The following is a 17,979-nucleotide window of genomic DNA, read 5'->3' as shown; positions in this document are numbered from 1 at the left end:
TATGGACTCTCCCTGTTGTTTTCCTCCTCCTTTATTATGAAAAAATGTGGTGTAAAATAATATTACAAAAAGTAAATGTAATATAGGCTACTTAATGCCAATAAGTTAGTATAGGAGTATGAGTAGTTACCTTTTTGCTTGCCACTATTCACTATATGTAAATTTATTGTTGTTGTTTCCACACCTGGTTCTTCCTGCATGCTCTCCCTTTCCCTGTCTCCTTCTCCATCTCCCTCTCTTTCCCTTGGCACTGACAATCATACACAAATATATTGTAGGCAGGAGAGTTGAGGTCAGTTTGTCATGTCACAAAAATGTTATGGAGACCATTTACAGATTCCAAGTATATGATCAAAAGGCACACAGAGGTGTAGCATTTTAAATGTCTTTTTTATTATTATTATTGGGCTTAGAAACTTTTTTAAATCACAAATTCCTTTCACAAGAGAAGCTGTATTCTCCATTGAGGGTTTGAAATAAATAAAAAAAAATAAAAGCAGGGGACCATTGCCTAGATAAGTAATTTGGTACAACAACAGATAGCTGGTTTGCATTATCTGTTACTTTAGCTTAACACTTTTCAGAAGAACAAAAACCCAAAAAACAAGACAGAGGTCATTATGGACTGTCCCTAGTCTCTCACCTGAATCTGTCTTTTTTCTTTTAAAGAACTGTCGTATGTCCATTGCTCACTGGCAGGCCACACACACACACACACACACACACACACACACACATGTTTGGTTTCCATGTTTTATGGGGACTTTCCATAGACACAATGGTTTTTATACTGTACAAACTTTATATTCTATCCCCTAAACCTAACCCTACCCCTAAACCTTACCCTCACAGAAAACTTTCTGCATTTTTACATTTTCAAAAAACATAATTTAGTATGATTTATAAGCTGTTTTCCTCATGGGGACCGACAAAATGTCCCCACAAGGTCAAAAATTTCGGGTTTTACTATCCTTATGGGGACATTTGGTCCCCACAAAGTGATAAATACACGCTCACACACACACACACACAGAGAGAGAGAGAGAGTAATGCTAGGAGTTCAGGAGTTAAGCCTGGTTCAGGTTAAATCCTCTGTGTGTGAGGAATGAATAAATACAGCAAAAGAAAAACATTAAACTTTCTTTTATTGTCTAGTTTGATAGTCAGCCACAATTGAAAAATAACAGATATAAATCTAGGAATGAATAACAATTCATTTAAAAAGCCACAATGAGTGTTTTCACACTTACTGGTGGTATACAGTGATATGTTTGTTTTCACTCTGGTCCAAACGCCAGGGCTTCATGTTTCCATGACGACTGACCAGAAAAGACGCACGTGATGTCATGTTTACATGACTCCCGATTGTTAAAATGAGTATCAAATTAACGATAAACTTTAACAACAGAGACACACGTACGCACTACACAGGTACGCAGTTTATTTGTCGCGCTGCTGTTTTTGTTTCACGTTCTAGCAGTTAATAAACAGAACTCCACGCATCTTGTGGAAGAACATTGTAACCGGCGCTACTTCTCTCCGTTTATGACTATGGACGAGTCACCCAGGTCCTGTGCTACTCCACAGCGGCGGCGACCCGCTAGACTAAAATAGTCCGAAAATAAACACTTATTATAGGTGTACCATGGTGATTCAGGATACTGACTCCAGTACTCACCGATATGGTTTCGGAATCGGAACAACTCTAGGTAAAAGGAAAGAAGTGTGAGACACAGCTTTGGAGCAACTTAGTTGATTCACAACACTACATAACTGGTTCTCCCTCTGCGTGTGTTTCGCGCTGGATGACAGTCGTGCTGAGCGGTGCAGGTACAGAGGAGAAGTAGAAGAAGAGAAGAGGATGATACCATTTGCTAAGCGGGGGTGTTTTCATTTTCATGCTTAACACATACATTTTAAACCACAAACTACGGAGTATATTTTGGACATTATTTAACCTTGTCAAAGACGAAGAAAAATTTTAGAATAACAACATTTCTTACTCCAAGTTTTAGGGGTGCTGAAGCACCCCTAAAAAGGGGCTAGACTCGCCCTTGCATGAGGTTAGTGTAAAAGTATTAGGCTCGCTGTCCATGGAGGAGGGCTCGTGGCTCGAGACATGATCTGATGGGGTTAAAAACCAGACTTGAGTTATTAATGAATAGACATGATGAGATGGGGTGGTGGAGTAATGCTGGAAGAATCGTCGCAGCAGTTTATATACTCTTACTCTGGCGATGTGATTGGTCCAATTAAATGAATATGCTCCTCCTGAACTTTACGAAACTCCATTCAAATTTAGTTACAATCAGTAAATGTAAAATAGTAATAAACAGTAAGGAATAAAGTATTATCATACATTATGAATGGATAAGGTTAACTGTCTCAGACTCAGTCTTCAGTCTGTGTGTGCATTGAGGTCAGATTGCTGCCATCTGCCACATGAAATGACAAGTAAATGGCTGCATATATCTACTATTTCATGCCTGGTTGTAATAGATTAACTGGTGAGTGTGTGTGTCAGCGCAAATGTTCTGCATTATTGATGTGCTATATAGTCTCGCTCTTTCATATCTATGGGTGTGTGTTCTGCATTGTGGCTGATTTATGTATTTAATTTGACAAAATAAAAAACAAATGCTCTGTGTTTTAATCTTTCCCATTCATTTCTTATGATGGCTCAAAAATGACCCAGAACACCACTAGTGCTACTTTGTCATTTTTTTTCTTTACATTTTTAGTTCACCTTGATGCTTTTTTAAATGGTTTTGTAGACCAGCTGCCTGTGTGTAACTCTTCTCACATAAAGTGCAGTGGTATGGCTTCTCTCCAGTATGCACTATCTCATGTTCTTTTAAATGTCCTGAAATAATGAAACCCTTTCCACAAAAAGAACACACATAAGGCTTCTCGTTAGTATGAATGGTCAGGTGTTCATTTAGATGTGATTCCCACATAAATTGTTTGCCACATTGATCACAGTTAAATGGCTTTAATCCAGAGTGATAGCGCATGTGAACTGTGAGATGGCTTTGTTGTGTGAAACCCTTTCCACACTGAGGGCACGTGAAAGGCCTCTCTCCAGTATGAATTCTCATGTGACACTTAAGGTGACCTTTGTATGTAAAAGTCTTTCCACACTGAGCGCACATGAAAGGCTTCTCTCCAGTGTGAATCATCATGTGACTCTTAAGGTGTCCTTTGTTTGTGAAACTCTTTCCACACTGAGTGCATGTGAAAGGCTTCTCTCCGGTGTGAATTCTCAGGTGACACTCCAGCTTTCCTTTGTATGGGAAGCTCTTTCCACATTGATGGCAAGTTAATATTTTTTTGGCTCTTGTTCTTCGAGTTCTTTTCTGCGTGAAAGTCGTTTCAGTCTGTGAGCAACTAGAAGATTTTTCATCAGTAATGAAATGATCAGATTTATGACACTGATGTTTCTCCTCCAAGTCGTTCAGTTTTTGAATTTCCTCTTTCACTTCCATCAAGTCTAAAATGAACATAGAAAATTGACATTATTCTTGAAACTAGAAATACTACTGAACCTTGATTTAATCCCAGTAAGCAGTGGCTAAGTACATATTTGATATTTTATCTGATATGCTTAAGATTAGTTATTTTATTCTCATGTAGATTCTGGTTTTGTTTGCTCAAGTACAATTTTACTGCTTCTATGAGTTTCCAACTATGTTAGAAATGTTCCTGGACAGTCAGTATGTAAAATAAAAAATGGCCACCAACCTCTTTGATCCTCAGAATGTTTCTGTTTCATTATCTGTGTCTCTGGATAACCCAAGTCCTCTTTTTCCTCTTTAACAGACTTCATTTTTTGACGAATAATAGTATATGCCAGTAGTATGCCAGTAGACTTCAGTGGCTACATTTGGAGTTGTTGCTATTTACATGCCACCTGATACCTCTTTCTTTACCTATATGGAAATAATCACAGCATTTATAAGTGCACTGCAGTGGGAGGGGCTTCACTGAAAGTATGAATTGGTGATGTTTATTTTGAATAGAAGGAATTGTTGTGCCCAAATAAGACTTTTCAAATAAGACAAGGTGCATGTCAGCACACTGAATGACAAACAGACAGAAAGTGTCAAAAAATACATTATTTTATTCTAAACTTGCATTGTGAAAAAGTGTGGTGTACAAGTTAAAAACAGACTAGCAAGCAAACGTTTCAGCCCATAGCTTTCTTTAGGAGCATCTCTTGTGGATGTAGGTATATATTTTTAAATATTCTTCTTATTTGCTTTTTTAAAGCTATTCTCTCAGTAGCAGTTTTCACATTTAACTTGTTATTTAGCTAAATTGGGTTTAATTTGGTTTTATAATTGTACTTAAATTTATTTTACTGTCCATACAATGTGGTGTTTTGCAAAGATAGATAGCAAATTAAGATTTTTAATTGGATTCAAATAATCTTTCAAGGCATGACATTTCAAAGCAAGTTATCATGCACATCTTTACAGAACACAGAAAAAACGGAACAAAACTAAATACACAAATCAATCTATGCATTAGGAGCGACATGCAGCTCTCACATAAGACATCATTTGCAGCAAATATACAGGTATTTTCTTCACAGTAACATTTTCATGTGATTTTGATGCACTGAGTTTAATGTTAAAATTATTAACTTGATATGACTTACAGACAAACAGTATTTCAGGAGAGACGTGAAAGAAAAATATTTGATGCACATTAATGCGGCTGTGCTCAGCACGCTACTTCCTGCTGGAACTGAACAAAATGAAAGATCCACTAGATGGCGGCACAACCGGTAAAGAAAATTATTTCAAAATAAGAGTCCTCGACCGAGCGAGCTGCACACTTCCCGCCTGGTACCATCACTCAGAGGGGTTACCAGGATATCATGTTTGGGGGGGCATTTGGCTTGTTTGGGGGTGCAACATAAACAATTGAAAAAATCGGCGCAAAATTAAGCTATACTACACACAATCTGTTTTAGTGCATATCTTTTTCGAAGCCAGGAACCCAGAGATAGGCACAGGGCCCCTATTAGACTATAGGGCTATCACATAAAAGTTAGTTAAACCAGGTCAACATTAATAATATGATGATGATATTATTATTATTTATTATTATTATTGACAGATTCATATATCAGATCACGGTGATTGCCTGGTGATGAGTGACAGCCCATAGCAAAGCAAAATTGAAGATGAGATCTCCTTTATGTCACATTTACATCTCCTAGATATAAATGAGCACTAATTGAGACCAAAGTGGTTTTCTCATTCTTCTCAAATGTCTCTCCTGAGAATTAAGTCTCACACTGAGCACAGTGCAAGTTCTCTAAATTCTCTCACAGCTGTCTCTTTTCCTGATCTCAACTAAGAGAAAAATGAGACATACTGTGCCGCTTTCAAATATGTCTCAATTTGATCTCAGTTATATCTCAGTGAGAAATGTATCATACTGCTCACTATTTGAGTTCTCAGATTCTCTTACAGTTGTCTCTTTCTAGTGTTTCAGCAAAAAGAAAAAATAGAGTAGTGCAAGCTCTCAAATTAGTCTCAATATAAGACATTATTTAATATTATAGCTCAATCATATCTCAGTTTATCTCAGCGCAAATTTAAGAAAAGAAGTCAATTCAGGCAAATAATTTGAGATGGTTTACATAATGTTCAACGTACAAAATGTGTTGATTTCTGACACAAGCCATACAATTCATTACAATTTTGAGTTCCAAAACTTAACCCATCAAAACATAAGCCATGATGTGCTCAAGAGAGCTTTGCTGTTTCTTCCAAACTCGAGCCATTTCTGCCCCACACTCCACAGCTGGCAGTGCAGTAACCGCCGAAAAAAGAAGAAGAAGAAGCTGAACGTTGCACGCGCGGGAGACGTGACCGGTAGCGCCAAGACCCGCCCTACGAAGCAGCTCATTGCATGGCTCACGATTGATTACACTTTTCACCTCGAGTGGTTAAGGTTAGGATAGCGGATTGGTCAGGGGATAAGACCTGAACAAATAAAAATTTTGTTATCTTTTTTAAAGAATACAAGACTTTTAAAAAGAATTTAATAGTATAAAGGAAATATAATATGTGGGTATACCAGTCCAGCGGTGGCGGTAATACAACAACAAGTTGTCAACTGCCAGATAAAAATAGAAGAAGAAGAAGAAGATTGGAGGGCGGGTCTTGGCGCCAATTCGTAATTTCGCTGGGGTGAGAGAAGTGCGTTGGTCACTGCTGCTGCACCTGTTGGCTTTTGCCCCTGCCATGCCGAAGAGGTAAGAATGAAATTCTTTTGACATTATCATAATAATGGAAGGTGGGGATTAGGTAATTAGGTGTCTGTCCAAAAAGTAATTGACAAAGAAACTCCGAACTAGGTCTGCACGATATGAGGAAAAGCTGCGATGTGTGATAACATTGTTTAATATTGCAATGACGATATGACTTGCGATAAATGTGATAGTTAACTATACTGTTCCCATGTCTTAGTGCTTTAATAGGTTATTTGCGTGATAGGTCAAACGTTTATTACCTGCCTGGTTCAGAATACACGATTTTAGCGCGATTTTGGCACGATCCGTTTGACGTATGGGTGTCGTGGAGATTCGTAATAACGACAACGGGCGTCGGGACGCAAGATTCGATCGTTTCATCTCGTATAGTGTGTCATAGTAGGCGACAACCTACGTCGCGTAAGCGATGCTTCATGACAGAAAGACTATAGCATGTTTAATTCTTTAACGGTCCTCCACGACGGGTTGAATATGTGAGCGAGACGAGAGTGAGTGAGTGAGAGTGTATGGCAAGCCAAGAGGGTCAGAAATACGCCATAGATTAATCGCGTTTAAAGCCAAACTCCGTCAAATACGGCGTTTTTGGCTTTAAACGCGATTAATCTATGGCGTATTTCTGACCCTCTTGGTTTGCCATAAGAGTGCAACAGTGAGTGTGTGTGTGTGTGTGTGAGTGTGTGTGTGCGCGAGTGAGTGAGTGAGTGAGTGAGCGAGTGAGCGAGCGAGGGACAGTGAGTGTGTGTGTGCGCGAGTGAGTGAGCGAGGGACAGTGAGTGTGTGTGTGTGTGTGTGTGCTGCGCAGTGAGTGAGTGAGTGAGCGAGGGACAGTGAGTGTGTGTGTGTCTGTGCGTGCCAGTGAATGTGTGTGTGTGACGGCACGCGATGACTGGTCAGAAAGCAACGTGTAGTCTGACATGTTTCTTGTCCACGACACGACAAGATTTTAGGAGTCAAAAACGTGTAATCTGAACATTATTCATCGTGTCAGGCTGTCTGTTGCGATGTGTTCATCGCGGGAGTTCATATCGCGATGACGATGAAAATTCGATGTATCGTTCAGCCCTACTCCGAACTGTATTCAGCCCGTCGAAAATGGGATGGTTGGCTAAGTTAGCTAATGTTAACGTTAGCTAACTGCTAATGTTAGGTTCTACGTTGCATATCAAACTGGGGGTCCTTGAAATGAAAACAGTTTGAGAACTGGCGATCGGTGGATCTTAATTGGGGAAGCTGAGCTCATATTAATGACCGGACTGGGAGAAACAGGATGGTGTCGCACGCTGAGTTGGTGGCAGCTGGTAGATCTTAATTTGCTAGGGCGGGTTCATGTTACGCTCGGGACTGGAGCTTATGGAACGGGCTGCAACGCACAAAACCCAGTATGCAATACCATTCTGTTTCGTTCCATTCGCTCCAGTCCCGAGCGTAACATGAACTCGCCCTAGCTAATTAAGATCCACCTGTGGTGGCTGCCAACAACTCGGTGTGGAATACCATTCCGTTTTGCCCAGTCCGCGAGCAGTACACTTGTGAAATATCTAATTGAAATATTGATTAGCCTACATGTTACCAGATGTTCATTTATTTTATTCATTTTCTTTGACTGTGAAATTCTAGGGTGTGGCAATTCTTGAAAACCATGATTTGATTTGACTTTTGATTTAAAAAAATAAAGGTCACGATTTAATTAAATTTAAATTTGACTTAGTTGACTGGACTCGCCCTCCTATTTTTGCTCTACACTAGCTAAATATCTCTGAAATTTCAGATCTGCAAGTTCATAAATATTGTGTCACGAGTCCGTATGTTGTGAGCAGATTTTCTGCAAAAGCTCACCCAAGAATAGGGATGCTATCATGGTTCATGATCTTTAAATTATTTTAATCTTGGTGGTTTTATAGGTTATAAAACTAACACTCAATTAGGAAAATAATTTGATTTGATTTTTGCTCATTTTGATACCATTCTTGCCTCAAAGATATGAAGTGAATTAGGTTAAAATAGTGTCTATTTATATTATACTTAGCGTTTATGATCTAAAATATATTTTTTTCATTAACAGGATGGAGAAAAACAAAGTGCTGGCAAAAAAGAGGCTACGGGTTCCCACTCAGAAAATGAAGGACCTGAGCTCCCCTCCCCCAAATGAGCAATCTGGTAAGTATTAACGTAATAGTTTCTGTTACATACGGGGGTAATAATCATAACATTATTGTCCAAATAATGTCTAAAAATACCAGTCTAAATTGTTGTGGCCAAATAGAAATAGAAATTAAACATATTCTCTCTCTCTCTCTCTCTCTCTTTTGGGATTCTTGGAGAGAGGAGAGAGCAAATTTTCCATCCTTAAGTCAATGGTGGGATGTCGCCAAGGTGCAGATAAAAATATTCTGCCAGCAGTTTACTGCACATACCAGGGGTGCCCTAGTGGAGAAAAAGAAAGCCATTGAACAAGAAATCCTTGGAGAAAGCAGTCACAGTGCCACAGGATCCCTCTCCACTGACTCTTTTGAACAAAAGAAATTTCTGTTACGCAGCTTGGCGGAAGAACAAGGAAAAACTGCCCTTTTAAGGGCAAAGTTCACCCGCCTAAATAATATGGATTCTCCTACTGCTTTTTTCTTTGGACTTGAAAAAAAGCCAAGGGCGCATAAGCATCTTCATCAACTGAAGCTTCCAGATGGTAGAACATTAACAACACAAACAGAAATGAATGCTTTTGCTATTTCCTTTTATGAAGATTTATTCCGTTCAGAGCCCTGTAATGGAGTAGAAGCTGATGTTCTTCTGAGTGACTTGCCTCAATTATCAAACAGGGACAAGATGGATCTTGAGAGCCCTTTGACAATGGCTGAACTTTCGAGAGCTGTCCAGGAGTTGAATCCTGGAAAATCACCTGGTTTGGATGGTCTTTCATCCAAGTTTTATAAATCTTTCTGGAACTTAATTGGCCAGGATGTGTATGATGTTTTGGCGGAAAGCATTGAAAGAGAGACCCTTCCTCTAAGCTGTCGGAGAGTGGTTTTATCTTTGATCCCCAAAAAAGGAGACCATGGTTGCTTAAAGAACTGGCGCCCCGTCTCCTTGCTGTGCGTTGATCTAAAAATCTTTTCGAAAGCCTTAACCAACAGATTGAAGAACTGCATAGAAACTGTTATTCACAACGATCAGTCTCACTGTATTCCTAACCGAACAATATTTGACAACCTTTTTTTGGTTAGAGATATAATTTCAGTGGCAAAAAGGCATAACTTGGACATTGGTCTACTTTCTTTGGACCAAGAAAAAGCCTTTGATAGAGTGAACCACTCTTATTTTTTTAAGACTCTTGAGGCTTTTGGCTTCGGTCTTCGGTCATCATTTTGTGTCTTTTATCAAGCTCATGTACATTGATATTTATAGCATGTTAAGAGTAAATGGAACATTAACTAGACCTTTTTCAGTGACAAGAGGAATAAGACAAGGGTGTCCTTTATCAGGTCTACTCTATTCTATTTCTATTGAGCCTTTTTTAAGTCAGTTGAGAAAAAGATTATGTGGTATTGGTGTTCCTGGTTGCCCCTAAGTACCCAAAGTAAAACTTTTAGCATATGCAGACGATGTAACTCTGATAATTAGAAACTCAAATGATATTGAAACTATTATTTCATGTTTGAATATTTTTCAGAAAGCTACCTCTGCACGCATAAATTGGGAAAAATGTGCTTCTTTGTTAATGGGAGATTGGCATAGTTCAGGACCTCCTAATTTACCAAATCATTGTAAATGGGCACAGGATGGTTTAAAAGTTCTTGGCATTTATTTTGGAACTGACCAGTACATGGAGAAGAACTGGGAAGGAGTGGTTGACCGGGTTATTGGTAAAATCCAAAAGTGGAAGTGGATTCTCCCACAGCTTTCATATAGAGGGAGATGCCTGGTGATCAATAATCTGGCCACTTCGATGCTGTGGCATAAGGTTACAGTGTTAGATCCCCCTAAAGAACTGCTTTTAAAGGTTCAAAAGGCATTTGTTGATTTCTTTTGGAATGGCTATCATTGGCTTCCTCCTGGAGTGCTGTATCTTCCCGTTGCAGAGGGAGGTCAAGGCCTTATACATGTTGAATCCAAAATTGCAGCAATGAGACTACAAACATTGCAAAAACTGCTGTACTGCTCTGATGGTATGCCATGGATTGATTATTGTTTGTATATTCTTAAAGAACTTGGAGGAACAGATCTTGACAAAGAGCTGTTCTTAATTGAGAAGCCTTGTGTTAAAAATGTGTGTGGTTCTTTTTTCAAGTTCTATGAATCAATTTTTCAATCATTGAGTTTGTTAAAATTTTCAAGAGTGGGTGATGAAAATTATGGATGTGCAGAACCTTTGTTTTTTAACCCTTTTTTTAAGCTACAGCCTCCATTATCGGGTTCTGTAATTGAAATGTTTCTAAATGCTGGAATAACTAGAGTTATAGATCTGCTTGATATAACAAGAGGTCAGTGGCGAACGGCTCAGTCACTGGCTGACCAGGTTGGGTTGAGGTCAGTAAGAATAGTGGAAAGCGTAGTTAAGAGCTTTAAGGCCTGTTTCCCCCCAGATTTCACAGCATTTGTAGATTCTGCTTTAAATAATGGCTTGTTATCTAAGACTTTTCTGGCATTAAAAGTTGTTCCTAAAAATGTGGAAATTGAAGAGAACACTAAGGTTCTTTTGTTAAAGAGGTTTGAACTTCTGGATTTCCAAAGTATGGGGAAGAAAACAGTTTATTTTGTTTGTGTTAAATCGGCACACTTTTGACAGTTGAAGGAAAGGGTAGACACTAAATGGAGGATGTACCTTTCAGTGCCCAGAGATGTGGATCCCTCATGGAGGCTGTTGTACAAGCCTCTGATCCCAAAAAAGTGTGGAGATCTAGAGTGGAGAATACTTCACAGTGTGTTGGCTACAAACAACTTTGTTTCTAAATTTAATGAAGTGGTTTTACCTGAATGTCCTTTCTGTAAGGCTTCTGATACTGTTTTTCATTTATTTTGTGAGTGTTCAAGGCTGGTTCCACTTTATGTACTTTTGGAAAAACTAATTATGAAATTGGGTTTTTCCTTTTACAAACACCCTTTTTATTTTTGGTTGCAAGTATAAACAATCATGGCGCGAACAGTGTGTGCTTGGCAATTTTTTAATGGGCCAAGCCAAGTTAGCAATCCTGAAAACACATCAATGTAAAAATGCTGCTCAAGATGTTGATTTGTTGGTTCTTTTTAAATCATTGGTAGAATTTAGGGTTGCTATTGAATTTGCATATTACAAACAAATTGATAATGTACCTTTATTTACAATGAGGTGGGGCGTGAGAGATGCTTTAGTGACAATTAGTGAGTTTGGAAATTTGGTTTTTAATTGGTAATTTTCTTTATTTATTTATTTATGTTTTTTTTTTTTTTTTATATTATTACGTGTGTGTTTTGTATATTAGCTCTGTAATGTTTTGGAAAATGGGGTAAATTAAAAGGGTTTTAAAAGTCAAAAAGTCTCTCTCTCTCTCTCTCTCTCTCTCAGGTTGTGTTGCATTTGTCAGATGGGAGGATGGTTATACCGGCAAAATCTTTAAAGGATCTGACATTTTGGCAAGAGATGAGGCTCCTGTGCAGCTGCAAGATCTTAGATCAGGAGACCCTGTTTTAGCAAAGTGGTCAGATGGTAAATTTTATAAGGCCACTGTTGAATATATTTCAGGGGAAGATCAGGCTAAGCTGCCAAAAGGCCACCCAACTCCACAGGAGTCCTTTTTAAATATTTTAAAAGGCGATGAGCCATCAGACATAACGTCAGGGTCTGACACCATTATAATAGATAGGAGCCCACTGTCTGAGCATGGCGAGAAAATCCCATCGCTGAATCCATCACCTGACGGGGGACTTGCAACAGGCCGCAACACAGCTGGACCACCACCCTATGGGTAGGTTTGTCATAATTATTACATAATTGCCTGGGCCCATGAGTTCAACACTTTTTATCATTTTCCGATCAGATTTGGCAAAGTTCAAAACCAAAAAAAACAGCATTAGGATAACTTTGTTATCCAATCTATGATAATAGAATAGGCTCTATGCACAGCTCCACTACTTCCTGAACTTAAGGCTGCTCTTTTATTTCCTGCCTTACATTATTGGACAAACTGATTAATCCACGTGTGTCTGAGTCACAATGGTCAGACACAAGTGGATTAATCAGGAAACAAAGGAGCTGCCTTAAATTCAGGAAGTAGTGGAGCTGTGCGTAGAGCCCATTACTGTATTTCAGTAAATAGTATGTGAGTGACTCGTGGGCCCTGATGAAAATTATTTGCTATTATTTTTGCTTAATGATCAGAATCGTTTACGTTCATCTTTTTACGAGCTCACGTCACAACATATTGTGATCTTGTTGATCAGCTATTTCCAGTATTGAAATGTTTTATGTTTTTAAAGTATAAAATGATTATAAATATGACAGATTTTGGTCATAGTACATTTATTTTCATTATTGGTACTGGCCATCATATACATAAAAAGAGTAGACAGCCCCAGTTGTCAAGGCAGCATCTACCCTTCATTTATGTCTATGCCAGTCAGTTCTTTGTAGTTATTGGTCAAATCTCTTCTGGGCAATTTGTGTTTACAGAAATGTAATTTCTGGTTCCATGTAATTTTATTATAGCTCTGCCAAAGGGGGGACCATTGGTCCATCACCCTACAGAGGCCATACACCCAGCCCATCACTGTATGACCTCAACACCTCTGGTCCATCACCTGGTGGAGGCCATACACCCAGCCCATCACTGTATGACCTCAACACCTCTGGTCCATCACCTGGTGGAGGCCATACACCCAGCCCATCACCGTACAGCCTCAACACCTCTGGTCCATCACCTGGTGGAGGCCATGCAGCCAGTCCATCAGCGTACAGCCTCAACACCATTGGTCCATCACCCTACAGAGGCCATGCACCCAGCCCATCACCGTACAGCCTCAACACCTCTGGTCCATCACCTGGTGGAGGCCATACACCCAGCCCATCACTGTATGACCTCAACACCTCTGGTCCATCACCTGGTGGAGGCGATACACCCAGCCCATTACTGTTTCATGCACTTTTTGATCATTTCTTCACTGTTGAGGAGTGTCAAAATGCAGTGCCCTTTGGTCGCCCTGGCAACAACCCCTCAGGAAAGGAAGGAAAGCAGGTCCTTGACCGTAAAAAAGTTGACGGAATCCTAAGTACGTTTTTTCAAAATTAGGCTCTGTGTGTTTTTAGGCCACGATAGTGGGAATGATTATATCCAATCATGACAGTGTAGCAATGATTGATGCAAAGTCTGCGAAACTACTTCTGGCAGACAACTCAAGCTGCGCTCATGCTGATCAGCTGATCAGTCACATGCCCTCCTCATCCAAATAGGGCGGGCTATTTAAACCCCCCCCCCCAAGCTTACCTTCTCATCCCTGGCTATGCTTCTGCTGCCGTTGCTACTTCCTGCTCTGCTGCCTTGCTGCTGCATACATCTTGCTGCTGTTGCTGTCACCCATTAGCCCTCCAGGATTTTGCGGGCTTTTTTTGTGATTGTTGCGGGCTAAAATGCCTAATATTGTGGCAGGTTTTCTAAAAAGTTGTGACGAAAGTTGCAATTTTTTTTATAGGTTAAAACTGCAAAGGTAGATAGATTTTTACCTAAAGTGCTCATATTATGCTTTTTGTATTTTTCACTTTCCTTTATTGTGATATACAGGTGCTGGTCATATAATTAGAATATCATCAAAAATTTGATTTATATCAGAAATTCCATTCAAAAAGTGAAACTTGTATAATGTATACATTCATTCCACACAGACTGATATATATCAAGTGTTTTATTTCTTTTAATTTTGATGATTATAACTGACAACTAATGAATTCTCCGCGTATATTTAGTCGTGGCAAAGTGTTTTTTAATTGTCGATTTCTGTTTATGTTTGACAACTATATTGCACATCTTTCAAAACAGTTTACCCCGCTTTCAGTAAAGAACACCTGGGGGTATTGCACAAAACTAGGATAAGGGATTAAGCTGGGATTTTCCAGTTATCCTGGATGAATTTAGTCTTGACTTGTTTGCACAAAAGCAGAGGCACCTTAGTTACCATGGAGATTTATTCTGTGCAGCTAGCCTGCTCCAGAACAGGCTAACAGCCAGGATTTATTAATCCTGGGGCCTTTTCTGTTCACTCAGCAGTAGTTTTATCTTATTGTTATCAGCCTGTATTAAAATACAATAGGTGCATAATTGATGTTCAGTTAAGCACTATTACTATTTAAAGTTGTGACCAAGCCAAGATGCACATACTAGACTTGGTCAAGCCTCGCTTTTTCAGTTATCCTGGATTTGTTAAATTCTACTTTTGTGCAATAGCCCCCTGGATACTGTTTTTCACTGCCTTTTGCTGTTATTTTTGTAGGGAAATGTGAGACATTGGTAGCACACATACATGTCTGCGGCGTCTTCTGAACAAAACAAGGAAGTGAGTTTGCTGACGTATGACAACGCCCTTTGCAGGAGACCGCAATGATTGGTCAAAGTTGCAGAAACGTTGCGGTGATTGGTCCAAATTGCAAATCGCACTGAATTCACAGGGATTTGTTGAATTTGCGTTAATAGTTGCGATCGCGACATCGCGAAATCCTGGAGGGACTGATTAGGTTTTGCAAACCCACCTCCTCCCCAGCATCCACCTTTGAGCTCTGTCTTCATGATCCCCTGCAGGGGTCTGCTTCATTCCCTGTAATGTCTTGCAAAGCAGATCATTCAGGGAACAAATTACTGAGTCAGAGCCTGATGCCAAACCTGCTGCATCCATGCTCAAGGATGCTGTGCTTCAGCTTGCAATGCTTATAAATTATTTGTTCTAATTTCAGAGTTGTCTGACTAAACTGTCAGAATAGAAGTTTAAAACCAGAAATGAAGTTTTATCCAGTATCACTTTATAGCACCTTTAAGGATAACACTGTTGTTTTATTTATATTCATGATTGGCCAAAAAATCTTACTTGCTGATTTGCAATTCTCTGAACTGAAATGGACGTCTCACGGTGTTATTTCCTTTTAACCTGAAGTGCAGTTGTATATGGTCTATGTGGTAATTTTTTGTCAAATTACTCATGACAGACTTTAATGCTCTTGTCTTACAGCTTATGTCCTGAGATGTGCAACTCTACCGGACTGGGAACCAATTGAGGAGGCCAAGCTCAAGAAAGCCTTTGTGAACAAATGTAGGGCCATAGCAGGCTCCAAGGAGTAGGCCACTGATATAGCCTGTCCTATGTGGACCGCTATCTCTCTCTCTCTACCCCTTCTTTTATTTTTCTTATTCATTTTCATGGTAATATGTTAATATAGTTAGTAGTAGTAGGCAACGGGACCGCCAGACCGGTAATGACCATGGCAAATTCACATACGGTAGTCTACTGCCGGCAACGGCACCGATCGGGTCAGAATGAACACCATCAACGACAACAACTCCTATTGGCTGCTCCCATTCACCTCTGGTTCAACCTCGGAGTTGGTACATTCCCTTTCTGGTTGTTGATATTTGTAAATTTGTCTTGGTGTTTGTAAAAGTGTGTTCTTGGTAATTTGTTTTCTGAAATTTAAATTTGTTTCGGGACTTGTAAATGTGTTATGGTAATGTCATTTGTTTTATGATATGTAAAAATGTTTTCTAAAATTTAAATTGGTCTCAAGCTCTGTAAAAGTGTTTCAGATTTTGTAATGTTAGTTTGCACCTCCAGGCCACCGTACTTTTCATGTGTGTGTGAGCCAAACATTATTGTTCCATGTGCTAGTCAGTGTTTTATTTTTACAATCTGGAAGTGTTGTACTGTACTGTACTAGTGATGTCCCCACACTCTAGCACCTACATCTGAGGAGTGAGCTGAGTTGGTACAAGTGTACCTTACTATAGTTAGCATTCTAACCAAACCCTGTTATCTTTTCATGTTGGTTTTGCACCTCCAGGCCACCATACTTTTCATGTGTGAGCCTAACATTGTTGTTCCACGTATCCCACGTTCCACTTGCTGGTCAGTGTTTTTTGTTTTGAAGTGTTGTACTGGTGTTACACAAATACAGTTTTCAACTTTTCAATATTGAGTATTGTTTTTACAGTTATTTCTAATTAATAAAGATAATTCATCTTTAAATTGCATTCTCAATTTGTTCTTGTATTTCTCAAATATACCTCAGATATCATTCTCATATATAGCTTCATTAAGACATTAAAGAGAAATAATCAAGAGATGGAAGAGACGTTGGACACACAATAATAAGATCTCTTTTAAGGCTCATAATTCTCAGATTTGTCTCATAAAAGTCTCAGATTCATCTCATGTTATTCTCTTTAATTAACCTTCAAATAACCAAGACATAATTGAGATCAGGGGTATACAATTTTGAGATCTCCGCTGTTTATCCCACTTCTCAAGTATTGCTCAAATGGTTTTCTCAATTTAACCTCCTTTGTCTTACTGGTGTCTTGTCTCTTTTTAGCTTATGTCTTGCTCCTAAGGGACCCTTAGGAGAAGTAACTCAGAAACAAATGATCACAGAATGATATGAATATGAGAAGCTCAAATTGATCTCAAGAGATGAGATTGAACAACAGATGAGCAACACATTTTTCCTATGGGAGGTGTTTGCTTGTGAGAAGACGTGCTACACAAGTAGGCAACCGAGACGAGAGAGTTTTTTTAAATGAATCTGAAGTCACATTTGTATAGACAAGAGGTAAATTAATTTGTTTCTTCTTCTAAGCTGTTCCAGACTTAGGTGCTACTTTTAGGGCTAAAATGCTCCGTGAATTACTCTTAGTAAAACACATTAGGAGTCTAAAGTTATGAAGCTACTTGTAGCCTATTATAAGATTCTTTGTGAATGCGGCCCCAGGTAAAAAATGTTGATATGCTCATTTGAACGGTATGAGAACAGTATTTTAATGTTATTCTCTGGTTGTAAGTGGCTTTGGATAAAAGTGTCTGCTAAATGAATAAATGTAAATGTAAACAGTAGGCCTATATAAAAGAAAACATAACATATTAGGCTACAGGGGGTCAGGAGATCTAGAGAGTTGAAATAAAAGCTATTTTTGTGAAACTATTAGAATTGAAATTATGATATGATTAGCAGAGGCAACATAACTTTTTTTTATTTATTTATTTATTTATTTTTTTATTATTATAATTTTACCCTTTTTGTGAACTATTGTGGTACATCCATATATCCTATCTACAGGACCAGTCTGCGGCTAGTCTTGGCAAATTCAGAAACAAACTGATTCATGTCCAGACCTTTTGTGATTTTCTTTTCGTGTGCCAAAATGACCAAATCTCTCTCCTTGAATGCAGCATTGATCTTCGGAGAGGGGTGAGAATGCGGCTCAAGGTATTAAAAAGAACTTTCACATGCAGCGGAGGACACACCGATGATGAGTGCTGTGACATACAGCTTATGTAAAATGGGGAAGGCCTCTTTGTACTGCTGAATGCACTTGCATACTTCAGAGAGGTTAGCATCAGTGGACAGTTTATTGAGCAACATTGCTTTAGCCACAGCAATTTCATTTTGCAAGGTCATACTATTTTGCTCTGTGCCTACAAGCACTTGAAGCGGCTTCAGGAGAGAAAGGTCAAGGAAAGATGCT

The 17,979-nt window shown here is 39.0% G+C and overlaps 2 protein-coding genes across 2 annotated transcripts; one reads left to right on the top strand and one right to left on the bottom strand.

Annotated features, from left to right (window-relative positions):
* Positions 1 to 263: 263 nt before the first annotated feature.
* LOC127644639 (gastrula zinc finger protein XlCGF8.2DB-like) lies at positions 264 to 4,743 on the bottom strand. The gene is made up of 3 exons (XM_052127918.1): positions 4,661 to 4,743; positions 3,742 to 3,929; positions 264 to 3,490 (listed from the first exon to the last, which is right to left on the bottom strand). Exons 2-3 carry the CDS (start codon positions 3,824 to 3,826, stop codon positions 2,730 to 2,732), a joined length of 846 nt encoding a protein of 281 aa, XP_051983878.1. The 5' UTR covers positions 3,827 to 3,929; positions 4,661 to 4,743; the 3' UTR covers positions 264 to 2,729.
* A 1,449-nt stretch (positions 4,744 to 6,192) lies between these two features.
* LOC127645491 (skin secretory protein xP2-like) lies at positions 6,193 to 16,403 on the top strand. Its single transcript, XM_052129131.1, has 5 exons — positions 6,193 to 6,271; positions 8,352 to 8,446; positions 11,829 to 12,228; positions 12,969 to 13,528; positions 15,473 to 16,403. The coding sequence occupies exons 1-5, from the start codon at positions 6,261 to 6,263 to the stop codon at positions 15,580 to 15,582; spliced, it is 1,176 nt and encodes a 391-aa protein (XP_051985091.1). The 5' UTR covers positions 6,193 to 6,260; the 3' UTR covers positions 15,583 to 16,403.
* Positions 16,404 to 17,979: the final 1,576 nt, after the last annotated feature.

This window comes from Xyrauchen texanus, chromosome 6 (genome assembly GCF_025860055.1).
Source record: "Xyrauchen texanus isolate HMW12.3.18 chromosome 6, RBS_HiC_50CHRs, whole genome shotgun sequence".
In the NCBI taxonomy this organism is placed as follows: Eukaryota; Metazoa; Chordata; class Actinopteri; order Cypriniformes; family Catostomidae; genus Xyrauchen; species Xyrauchen texanus.
Note: the sequence above shows the minus strand (reverse complement) of the source record. Positions and strands in the feature narration are given on the sequence as shown.

Coding starts and splice junctions, on each gene's coding strand:
- LOC127645491 (XM_052129131.1), top strand. Junction 8,447..11,828: donor TCCCCCAAATGAGCAATCTG/GTAAGTATTAAC, acceptor TCTCTCTCTCAG/GTTGTGTTGCATTTGTCAGA. Junction 13,529..15,472: donor AAAAGTTGACGGAATCCTAA/GTACGTTTTTTC, acceptor CTTGTCTTACAG/CTTATGTCCTGAGATGTGCA.
- LOC127644639 (XM_052127918.1), bottom strand. CDS start 3,826: ATGAAGTCTGTTAAAGAGGAAAAAGAGGACTTGGGTTATCCAGAGACA. Junction 3,491..3,741: donor ACATTCTGAGGATCAAAGAG/GTTGGTGGCCAT, acceptor TGTTCATTTTAG/ACTTGATGGAAGTGAAAGAG.